The sequence below is a fragment of the Stigmatopora argus genome, chromosome 5, assembly GCF_051989625.1.
Source record: "Stigmatopora argus isolate UIUO_Sarg chromosome 5, RoL_Sarg_1.0, whole genome shotgun sequence".
Classification (NCBI taxonomy): domain Eukaryota; kingdom Metazoa; phylum Chordata; class Actinopteri; order Syngnathiformes; family Syngnathidae; genus Stigmatopora; species Stigmatopora argus.
Window position 1 is genome coordinate 11,556,343 of NC_135391.1, and position 12,373 is coordinate 11,568,715.

At 39.7% G+C, this 12,373-nt stretch overlaps 1 protein-coding gene across 6 annotated transcripts in view; it reads left to right on the forward strand.

Moving 5' to 3' along the window:
* Window positions 1-8,862, forward strand: part of aopep (aminopeptidase O (putative)) — a 74,000-nt gene extending 65,138 nt beyond the window's left edge. For 2 of the 6 annotated variants that reach the window (XR_013300340.1, XR_013300344.1), the window contains 8 exons: window positions 1,196-1,282; window positions 1,357-1,500; window positions 5,721-5,869; window positions 6,855-7,010; window positions 7,189-7,274; window positions 8,364-8,482; window positions 8,545-8,661; window positions 8,728-8,862. Coding sequence is in view for 1 of the 6 variants with exons in the window: in XM_077601166.1 (XP_077457292.1) it covers window positions 1,196-1,282; window positions 1,357-1,497 (228 nt within the window). In the remaining 5 variants the exon portion in view is untranslated. Of the gene's footprint in view, window positions 1-1,195; window positions 1,283-1,356; window positions 1,501-2,762; window positions 4,091-5,720; window positions 5,870-6,854; window positions 7,011-7,188; window positions 7,275-8,218; window positions 8,281-8,363; window positions 8,483-8,544; window positions 8,662-8,727 lie in introns of those variants that run through there. The other 4 variants (XR_013300342.1, XR_013300341.1, XR_013300343.1 and 1 more) reach the window with 4 other exon arrangements.
* The last annotated feature ends 3,511 nt before the right edge of the window (window positions 8,863-12,373 follow it).

Sequence of the window (12,373 nt, forward strand, 5' to 3'; positions counted from 1 at the left end):
GCGACCTTGACGAGGTCATGCGTGCGTGCACCTTCTCACGTCAAGTTCTGACTGCAGCGGGACGGAATCGGTGCCAAAATACACTCTCCGCGCAGATGAGCCGTCAACTCCGCTTAAAGTGTTTTGCTGGCATCCTGCCAGGCGTGAGCCAAAAGAGTGCCCCGTCACAACTTCATTGGGTTGGTTGCGGACTCTGGTTTATGAAGCAATTAGCATACAAGGAATTTTCATTTTGAAATGGTGTTTTAGGAGTTTTGTGTTTATAAAATTAGTATTACCAAACTGATCACTCATTTAACCCATGGCCTGACATTGAGGGTGCTAAACGTCAAATCCCTTTGAGCTGGGAGCTTTTGCAGCAGACACAAAAGATGGGTGTCTATCATCGTAAATGGTTGTGAATGGGTTACAGAGCTATGTTTTTAGTTGACAACTTGTTTTGTATTGTTATTATTATTAACTATTTGTTTTTATTTCTTGCGTGCACTGGATGAATAAATAGACAATCCAGTAAGGGTGCATTTTTCTTAGTTAATGCCGGGAAGACAAGTGCAATACTTTAAAGCAACTACTTACACCACACAGGACTTGGTTGTATATTGTGTCATTTTTTAAATTATTATTTTTATTAACACCCCCTGTTCTGTTTTACTTGCTTGTTTATACCTAAAGTTAAATAGATTTGTAAAATTGCATTCAAATACTTTTTAAAAAATTATATCGGCTTAGCAAATTGGCTAGATGTGGCTGTTTATTCACTTTATTTATTTTTTATTTTAATTAAAAATAATTTAAATAAACTTAAAGAAAGATTTTTTCGAGTTAGTAATCGGCATTCATCAAATAGCTGTTTAGTAAAATGTCATTTAGGACAGCCCTACATGAATACAAAATGTACAGTATTTATTGAATTGAATGCTTTTATTGTCATTATACAAGTATAATGAGATTTAAAGCCTCTACACGAAATGCACAATAACAACAACAAACAAACAGACACATAAATAATAACAATAACCAATAAATAAATAAGTAATAATTATTTAATTAATAAATAGTCATAAGTAGGGAAATGCACAGATAACAACAAATAGCTAAATAATCAATAAATAATACTACCCGTCAATAAATAAGTAGTAAATCAATAACTTTTAATGCCAGCCCAATGAATCAATGTCAGTGTTCTGCCTTGCAGGTGAGACATCGCTGGTGCGAGCTGGCTGTCAAACACAGACACGCTCCCGCATACGGTGACGTGGAGCACTTCCTGCTTCACGACCAAGTAAATATTTTCTCAACCATGGTGTCAACCCAAGCACAGTTTGAACATCAAATGGCATGTTTGTGCACCTCTAGGCAATGGGGGTGTATCTATACGGTGAGCTGATGGTCCAGGAGGACGCCGAGCAGCAAGCTCTCGCTCGTCGCTGTCTGTCCTTGGTCGGCGAGGAAATGGACCGATCGGCACGCACGGTGGTGGAAGAGATGGTACTCTGAACGGTAATAGGGGTTTCTTTCTTGCTTTTCGCCTTTTGGGAACAACAATCCACTGCAAATCATGTTGCTTCACTGCCATTGATGGGGATTCACATCCAATTCATTTTGAATGTGTTTCGCCGTCAATGGCAGCTAACGAGTTGAGGTACAATACACTGCACTGACACATTCCCGTGTCAGAATGTGATTGTTGGACAAGGAATTTGGGAACTTGAGACAGGGGGGAACGGATTACTTGGTGTCATTTTATAATACCCTTGACCCCTAAATGTCCTCTGCCGTGTGTGTGGCCAGAATTTTTCCTCTGTAAAATATTTGAATAGTCAAACCATACCAGACTCTAGCCTTTGAATGTTTTGGCCTTCTAATCAAGATGACACTTGCTTTGACAAGCAGTGTTAAAGATTAGCGAATGTGTGGGCTGCGCTTTTCTGGTGACTGGCTTTACTTACACTCCCTCTTGCTTAAAATGCAGGCTTTCTTTTGATAGATCAGCCAATAAAGCAAGATAGGCGCACTAAAATCAATATTTAACATCATTTTGGGGGGGGTATTATTTGCACAAATTGCTACTGGCATAGGGGAATGAGTCGGAAATCACATTCTAAGATAAAAGGCAATCGCAAAGTCAAAATTATTACTTATTAGCTGCTATTGATAGTGAGTGACGTGTGCGGTCGATTGGTCGCCGGTCTTTTGGTCGCCGTCTTTTGGTCGCCGGTCTTTTGGTCGCGGTCTTTTGGTTGCCCCGACCGCGACAACGGGCGACCAAAAGACCGGCGACCAAAAGACCGACGACCAAAAGACCGGCGACAAAACAAGGTAAAACAACACGGTCTACGCATCAATAAAAGCCAACAATGGCCATGAGCAGTTTCACTGAGCCGACGTGTGAGTGTATGTACATGCGTTGTCCCTTTAAGAAGCTACATCCGTCAGGGTCTTAAAAAGTTCTCCAACAAAAAACAATAAAGGTCCGGGAAATTTGGAGCTTTTCTTTAGCCTAATAATTACTAGGGCATTAAGTATGACTAAATAGTAATTCGCAGTTTGTATTCAGGGAATTTGAGCAACGATTTAAATGGTAAATATCACTTACCTTCCGGGCGACCAAAAGACTGACGACCAAAAGACTGACGACCAATCGACCGTGTACCATGAGTGATAGGCCAACTAGAGTGACTCTAAAAAACAGTTTTTGCGTTGATCAAACAGTAACGTTTGCATATTACCAATTTAGATTAGGTTGGGTTTTCTTATTGCAGACTGATTATAGATTGCCACCGCCTGCCTCCCTGTCCAAATAAATTGGATGTCTGTCGCCATAAGGTTAAGACATTATTGACCAACCAGATGACAGAATAATCAAGACTCCCTTGGTGGGTTATCAGAATTAATTTTTAAAGAGAAATGAAATGGTCATTATTTAATGACTAAATTGTACAATAAATATTCCCTCTTCTTGAGTTTTTACAACAGATTTGGTTTTAGGTCGGCCTCCCTAATCAAGGACAAGCAAAGAGTCGCCAGTCTGTTTTCTCTTCATTTTTAAAATATGGGATACACAGACCACCCAAATTCCTGGCGCAATTTCTCGGAGCTAAAAGGTCATAGCAAAATGGCTGCTATGTCACTGGAAAAATTAGATTCCCATTTTGACATTGCCAAAATCTCAGTTTTGACAAATGAGTCACTGTGACTCATTCTGCTACACTGGGTCATGTATTACTCGTTTAAATGATTTAGGACACATTTTCAGTTACTTCTTCAGTTCAGTGACCAAATTTGACTAAAATTCACTACTTGGAGCTCATTTGTTGACTGGTTTGCTCAATATTTTCCTTCAAGACTCACTCTGCGGCGACGACCTTGACGTGAGAGCTTCCACACACACAGGTCCGCCTCAAACTGAGCGCTAAATCTGGTTTTAAGTCGGCCACACTACTTAACACACACAAACACACACACACACGGGTAGACAGCTTGATGCCCAAGATGGTAAAAGTGTCTTTTGGCATATGTCCGTACCCCCGAGGAATCTTCCTGTCACAACTGACATTTATTCATTTGGAATCATTTCGTGTCACTCGCCTTGGTAAGCTCCAAAGTTTGGGTTTTGGGATTGGCATAGTGAGTGCACGGCCAGCTGCCTTCTTTTAGCGTTACGGGAAAGGATAATGAAAGTCACGGCGTGGTGGGATAGTGCTTAGCCTGTCTGCCTCGTTATGGAGAAGTTTCCCATCAGCACATCACGCCAGTGATGAGGGAGGCTACTACTTATTTTGGACTCCACGTATGCCAAAGCATACACAAGAACTCACTGAAGTTTGTGTCAACAAATGTGGACCACACTGTTTCTAACTTGTGTCCAATTAAGATGATGGATGAAGCCACTCCAGGCCACGTCAATGTTTTTCTTTTTACGTCCCCCCTTCCCTCTCTTCTCAATGTAATTTGTTGAGACCAGAACAGGCCTTTGAAAGCACATATATCTGTCTACTTTCTTTTTTTTTTAAGCCCACTCTGTCCTCCCAATGAGGGGCACGTCGCCGGATTAGTCTCCGCCGGACTTTGATTTCCCTACGCTTCACGTCGAGTTCTGATTTTCCAGCGGGGGAAAAAAATTGTGTGGCGTTGTCCGAGCTGCGGGGGTTCCTGGCGTGCTGATTTGTGACTTATGATAAAAATCACATTGCCAGGGATTACCACGCAGCCCTGACCCAACCGGCTTCCATGGCAACCATGCATGGGCGTGCACACAGATTCAAAGTGAAGAAGACCTGATTGCCCAAAAGAGGGTTTGCTCGTTGTCTCCAACCAGGCACAGAGCTTAGCTGATTGGTGAACAGTGATTGTTTTCCTCTTTGTTCACAGTGGCTAAGTTCTGCACCTGAGGAGAACATTGTACGCAATAAAAGGGTCTTTAACACAAACGAATCATCCTGTTACGATACTCGGCTGTACCTTCAAATTTGCCTTTTCAGAAATACTACTGCTGTGTTTTCATGGCGCCGTGGAAACTTTCCTTGCTTCTCACTGAGGAAGAAGCACAAAAGCCAAGTCCTGACAAATGATTGATGCATTGATGAATGGCTGTGCGGACCGGTGTCCACATATAGTCCACGAAAGCGTGTCTGAGGGACCATCTGTCGACATGACGATAGATCTGTGAATTAGCAATGAGCTCGGTGTGGCGAGTGTCATCCTTCCACCTATATTTAGGGCCTATTCCAAGACTAATGGCCATCAAAGGGCCATTCCAGAGAGCAATGGCCATATGACACCCATCAGCGCCCGCATATATACTGTATAAGGCCCAGTGATTCATGCCCCTAATGACGAGTGGCCCCTCACACACACACTTGCGTGCACGCACGCACAAACCTTGCCCTAATATGTCGAAGGGGACGGACAGCCAGCAAGCTCTGGGCTCGGCCTCCTGTGCCTACTGAGCTGATAATCAGTCCTATACAACCACTGGCTCAGTTCAGCAGGAACAGGCGTCCGGTCCACTCGCCATCTACACTTGTGTGAAAGCAGCGGTTCTCCAAGGTGCCTATTGTTGTTGTTGTTGATGTTTTATATAGCTTAATTTATTCTTTCAATTAACCTTTGCAGATATTTTTTTTATTCAGGTTTCTTTTTTTTTCCTTAATCATTTTTTCCATACAATTTTATCCTTTATTAAGTATCAGGTTGGTGAAGGTTGAATAATTGGTTAATTTTCACAAATTTTGGAGTCATTTGGTATCTTTTCTATTTGTTGAGCACCACTTTTGTAAACTATTTTAGGTGGACCTAATTTTCATTTCTTTCTAAGCTTCATTTTAATTCAATGTTGACCATATATTTTGTAGTAGTATAGTTTGTATTTTTATCAATTTAGTATCTTTTAATCTTTTGTTTTTTATTCCATTGGTGTTTTTTATGTATTTAAAAATGCATGTTTTTGCATTTACTTTAACCAATCAGATTTCGAGTTAGTGACACCAAAGCCTTCTCATTGGCTTAGAGATACGTCATCGCTTTCACAAACTCTGATTAGCTAGCGATAAGAGTGGACTAGCCAGAGCTAACAAACTATCTGTAGCAATCTGCACAAGCAAAAATATTGTCGTTGATTTAATCGCGCCTTTGTCAGCCCGAAATGGCTGAAGATTTAAATACACGTTATCATAAAAACAATGCATTTTTTGTGTCTATTTTTAATATGCATGATAAAGGTCAGAGTTCAAATGCCCGCCTCCAACCTTCAAGATGGCGGATGAGACAGGAGCTAGTTCGGGAGTGGACTGCAGAGCACCTCAGAAGAAGTGACAATTTACCAAAGAAAGACCTGACAAAGCTCTTACAGGACAATGCAGCGCATTCTGTACGTTGTCATTTGGGGATTTGGAAGCTCTAGTTCTCATTTTAAGTGCTTTTTGACGCGAGCATGCTTCGATCGCGTGCTGTATTCCAACGTGGATGGAGACCGAAAAATGTTTGCAAACAAATTGGCTACATTACGTTACCTATAGGTGTTTACAGTAGCGGTCCGTGCATTTTCTCGTAGCGCCTTCAACGTATCAATCCAACCCTCAAAAACTATTTATGTCTATAAAACCTCTACTGCAGCTACAGCTGCGACACATAAAAATAATCAATAAATCTGCACAAAAATGGGGTAAAATCCACTTCCTAGCAGCATTTCATGATTAAATACAAATACTGGAGCTTTTCAGACATTACAACCGGGCCGGGGGGTGATTTTCCCGGGAAAAGACAGCAATGAACGTCAATGGCGTACGGGCAAACATTGCCCGAAAATGGGGTAAAATCCAGCCGAAAACAGCATTTATTGATTAAATACAAATACTTTTTAGACATCAGAACCGGGCCCGTAGTATCATTTCCCCGGTAAAACGACAGCGATGAACGTTGATACGTCCATATACGTCCATACGTGAAACGGCAAAAAAAATGCACTGCCACTGTTTAAATGTCTAGAAGTAAAAAACAAACACTAAAGTGCATGTCATCACAATGTTCATAATGTGCAATACTGTATTTTAAAGGATTAAAGCCCAACCAAAAAATATTTACAGCTCCCCCCACTAACTAATGCACGTTATGATGAAAACAATGTTTTTTTTAAGTATGAATGCCCAATCAACACGTATTTACAGCCCCGCCCCCGCCCCACCCACTGACTAATGCATGTTATTATGAAAACAATGTATGTATTTTTTTAAGTATTAAAGTCCAACCAAAAAGGATTTACAGACCCCCCCCCCCCCCCCACACACACACACACACTGACTAATGCACGTTATTATGAAAACTATTTATATTTTGTGTGTGTCTATTTTTAATAGGCGTGGCCGAGGTCACAGTTCAAATTGTCGACGTCAAACCCCAAAATGGCTGATGAGCCAGGAGGCAGCACGGGCGTGCACTGCAGAGCAGCTCAAAAGTGACGATTTGCCGAAGAAAGTCTGACAAACTTCTCACAGGACGATGCAGCACATTCGGTACGTTGTCATTTGGGGATTTCGAAGCCCCAGTTCTCGTCTTAAGAGCATGATTCGTTGACGTGATGTAGCCACATGTGTGTGCAGACAGCAAAATGTTTGCAAACAAATTGGCTACATTGCGTTACCGATCGCTCTTTGTTTAAAAAGAAATCATTCCATTGTGTGTGTGTTTCAGTCCCTCAACGAGCACAGACTGCTGGGAAACATCAAGAATGTGGCCAAAACGACCAGAAAGGGGCATCTTGTCGACGCCATAACAAAGTGAGTCATTTTTAAATAGTTCCGTTTTTCTCTATCCGTGTAATATTTAAACGTCAGCGTTCAGTATTCAAGGCATTGCGCAATTGGTTCGTTTTTCATCATGATACATTCAACTTTTGAATGTAAACACTAACTAGTTTGGTGTTTTTTTTTTAATAGCAAAAACCTGTGGATAAGTCACCCACACAAATGCCATTAGTGGACGTGTAAGGAATAAACAGTAATCCCTCGATTATCGCGGTTAATGTAGACCAGACATGGCTGCGATAAATGAAAAACTGTAAAGTAGGGTCATCCGAATTGAATTGAATTTAAAAAAAATACTATAGTGGTGAGTGTAGGAGTAGCTTCTGCTCGTGAGTTTCACATCTTTCTGAATTTACAAATAATAATCAAACATAGGCTTTGTCATCATACCCAGATAACTGCTAATGATGAAATTGGTAATTGGTACAAAAAATTCTGCCATGTAGTGGAACTGTGCACTCCAATAGATTTTATACTTTTACCCTGTTAACTTTCTTAAAGACCTCAGGGCTTGGACTGTTTATTTTTAGTTTTAAATGTGGTTTTGACAAAACCTAAGAACATTTATTCAACAATAGTGCATTTTTGACTCATTTAAACATTTTTTTTCCTTGGCATAAGAAGAGAAAAACAGAAGCTTTTTGGATATTTATTTTTTTAAGAATGAATGGATTTGAAATAATTGACTGAAAAACTCCAGGCAGAAGTAGGATTGATTTTATTTATTATTTTCATGTAATTTGTACCTTGTGGGCCCCTGGCCAGTGTGTTTTCTATATTTCCCACCAAATCAAGATCCTGATTACTTGTTTGTGGAAGAAAACATGAAAAATATATATCATTTTTTAGTCTCTCTGCAGCAGACAAAAAGAAAACCAGACCATCAGGAGTATGTCTAATATTGCCTTCTTTTGCAGTGTCTGAATAATGGGTACCCTTTTGATGGTTTATAGAAAAAAACTAAATGTAGGTGTTTTTGTTAAATTTGACTTGATTAGGCCCTAGTCTGTATTTCTATATGTAACTTAATTTATTGTGCCTTGATCCCTTTTTGTTTTCCAGAGTTCCACCCAAGTGGGACAAGGTTTCCTGCCTATGTACAGATAGGCTGACGCACCCCCTCGTTTTTCGGTGCTGGTGGTTACGCGAGAACCAATCTATGCGTTTTTTCAAAATAAAAGGTAAGACCTTGCGAATGGTGTTTTACCTAACTTTATGTATTGACCCCTTTTTTGTTTTCCAGAATTCCACAAGGGGGACAAGGTTTCCTGCCTATGTACAGATAGGCTGACGCACCCCCTCGTTTTTCGGTGCTGGTGGTTACGCGAGAACCAATCTATGCGTTTTTTCAAAATAAAAGGTAAGACCTTGCGAATGGTGTTTTACCTAACTTTGTGTATTGACCCCCTTTTTTTTTTCCTTCCAGATTTCCACCTGGTGCCAAGGGGAGTTTCTTCATCCATTTGAAAATGGATGAAGGCAAAACTGATTTTTTAAAAATGCTGGACGGCCTGCGCGAACCTATCTCCAAAGTTTTTCAAAATAAAAGTTTTTCAATGTATACATGTGTTTGGCTTTATCTAACAAAAAATGCAAGTAACAATCCAAGTTTAAAAAAATTTATTTAAAGGTGAACATTTCAACTTCAGCATACTTGGTTGGCATTACATTGAAGTGTTGATTGGTGTAGCCAGTCTTTTCTCTTGTTTGTCCACCTGTAGACATAAGACAAGATATTTTAGTTAAAGGTTCACAAAACAATATTACACTTATAATTATTTTTTTGTAAAATACACTTAGAAAATAAAATTAGAAAAAAAAGCTGGGGGAATAAATACTTAGAAAATACAATTAAACTGGGGGAATAAACACTTAGAAAATAAAAAAAGGAAAAAACATAGGGTAAATAAACTTAGAAAAGCTGGGGGAATAAATGTTAAAACAGGGGTAGGGAACCTATGGCTTGGGAGCCACATGTGGCTCTTTGCAAACCTGTGAGCTAAAATATGGAACCCACTGGTGACGGAACTGAGATACCATGTCCAGTACTGCTTTAATCTTTTTTTGCATTAGACTGCGAGAATGCATAAGAATGTTGTCAAAAGTATTCTTTTTTTTTTCCACTTGACTTTTAAATTTGGAGTATGGCTCCTAAGGAATAACTTTCGAAACTATGAATTGTTTATGGCTCTCTTCGTTGAAAAGGTTCCCGACCCCTGACTTAGAAAATAAAATTAGGAAAAAAAGCTTGGGAAATAAACAGAAAATTAGAAGAAAAAAATAAAAAACAGGGAATAAACACTTAGAAAATAAAATTTAAAAAAAAGCTGGGGGAATAAACACTTAGAAGTTTTACCTTGATCTGGCCCAGGCTCCTCTTCTATAACCTCAAGAGTGCTCTAGGCATGCTAGAAGAGCTGCATCTTGGTGCTAAACAGGGAAAACTTTCACACACAAAAAGCATAAGTTAGCATATATAGAGCCTGGAGATTCAACAGATAGGCTTGGTTGTTTTGGGGAATTAGTTTTATCTTGATGCTAAACAGGGAAAACTTGATTTAACCAAGGTATTTGGGGGTTGCCAAACAATTACGGGAGAGAAATCTTACAAGAAATTTAATAAACGATCAAAATAAAGAATTAAAATTAGTTAGCGAGTGCCAAGTGCTATTTTTCCTTTTCCAGACAAGGTGATTAAATATACAGACTGACGTTAACAGCTAGGACAAGGGTGTCAAACTCGGGTTGGTTCGCGGGTCGCAATAACGTCAACTCGATTTCACGTTGGGCCGGACCATTTTTGAAATATTTTTTTCTATTTAAATTGGATTTTTTTAAAAAACTCAAAATCCCTAAATATTCAGTTTTTATAGATCTAAAAAAAATGTTTTTTTGAGCTTTTTTCTTCTAATAATTTGTTTTTCATTTCAAAAAGAAATAAAATATTTTTGGGAAGATGTTCAATATTAGCGTGGAAAACAGAATTGTTTAAATATATTTATTTTTAGATTTTACTAAATGCTTTTTGAACTAAAAACACAAAAAGGAAAAAATGGATTAAAAAATTATTGATTTAAAAAGGGGAAAATGAGTTAGTATAATATACATGTATAATCTTCATTTGAATTTGATCCTAACAGAAAGTCGGCACTCATGATTTACTTTCTCGGGCCGCACAAAATGACGCGGCGGGCCAGATTTGGCCCACGGGCCGCCGCTTTGACACCAGTGAGCTAGGAGAAAGTTGGCTTAATAGTTTTGTATACGGCGATTAAATATACACACTGACGTTAACAGCTAGGAGAAAGTTGGCTTAACAGTTTTGTATAGGTGATTTTTTTTGTAAAAACAGAACCATTACAACTCGGCAACGGGTGTTTAGAACTCACAATGAAAACTATCATTACTTACAACACAACAGGAACTAACTAGACTAGAGTGAGCATTTACCCAGCAAACTGTCGGTTGATGTCTCGGCGTTGTTTGATTAAATTTAAAGTCTTGCTCCACGACTCAATAATGGAGAGAAAACGGATAAGTTTTTAAGTCAAATCGTGACGCTAACGCTAATGCTAACTAGTAACATACGGCACAAAGCCCAAACTTAAATTGTCGACGGTGTGTTAAACCTGGCATTAAACTAAGAGATTTGTTGGCATTTTGGGCTCAATTGATTACTGAAAAGTCTCCCGATAGCGTGATAAAAACACATTTAGGCCAGTGAATTGCTCTACTCACCTCGTTGGCGTGCTACCGACTGTTAGCGTAGGAAGCCTTTCCAAAAGGAACGGTTACTGCGCATGCGCTTAATTAACTCAGCTGCTCATTGTCTGTTTTGAAGATGACGTAGAATAGCCTTGATTCTTGTGGTCTTGATCTATAAAACAGTGCATCAGTACACTTATTTTACCAAATGTATTGAGTAGTATTTTACATCAACTCACCTTTATTCCAGGCCACCTTAGTCTATTAAAAGTTTAACATTTGAAACACAAGAATGCTTCATTCTCACCTCATTTTCTGAACCCCTTTATCCTCACTAGGGTCGTGGTTTAACATTTGAAACACAAAGAATGCTTCATTCTCACCTCATTTTCTGAACCCCTTTCTCCTCACTAGGGTCGTGGGGAGTGCTGGAGCCTATCCCAGCTGACTTTGGGGGACACCCTGAATTGGTGGCCAGGCGATCGCAGGTCACAAGGAGACAATTTTGAATTGAATTGAATGCTTTTATTGTCATTATACAATTATGAGATTTAAATATTTCACCACATAGTGCACAAATAACAGCAGACAACCATTCACGCTCACACTCATACCTAGGGGCAATTTAGAGTGTCCAATCAGCCTACTATGCATGTCTTTGGAATGTGGGAGGAAACCGAAGCACCCTGAGAAAATCCACGCAGGCCTCAGGAGAACATGCAAACTCCACACATTTGGACCGTGCTGGATTTGAACCCAGGTCCCCCCTACTGTGAGGCCAACACGCTAACCACTCAGCCGCAGGCCAGCACAGGTTATTATTGATGCTTTTTTGTGTCGCAGCTTTAGCTGCAATGAAGGATATTCCTATGGTCCTCTCCATGGGAATATTACCAAACTTGTCAATCTGCTTTCATAATGTGAAACTGTCTTCATCTTTTTTTCTCTCTTCCGTAAGGCTGCTGATAAAAGACAAGAAAATCTTCACGCGATGGTGCAGCGATCCTGGCGACCACTCGGAACGCTTGTGGTTGTCCAAGGGTGACGCTGCGAACTAAAGCGTAAACATTTCAAAGAAAAGGACACACTGGTGGGGAGGTGGCCATCTTGGAACAGTTAGACACTGCTCTGTAGTCACATTTGTGCTCACGCACAAAAATGTCATTCTTTTTACTGCTTTTTTTTTAACATCTGAAATAAAATAAAAATAAGAACTCGATCCGTGTATGTGTGAGCTCTGTGTTTAGTCTGAAGCTCAAATCAGGCTGTGAGGAGTTTAGACTAGAAATCATTCAGGTGTTTTCATGCATAACAAATGACTTCATGTAAGTGATACAGAGCAGTCGCAATAAGAATGTGGGAAACAG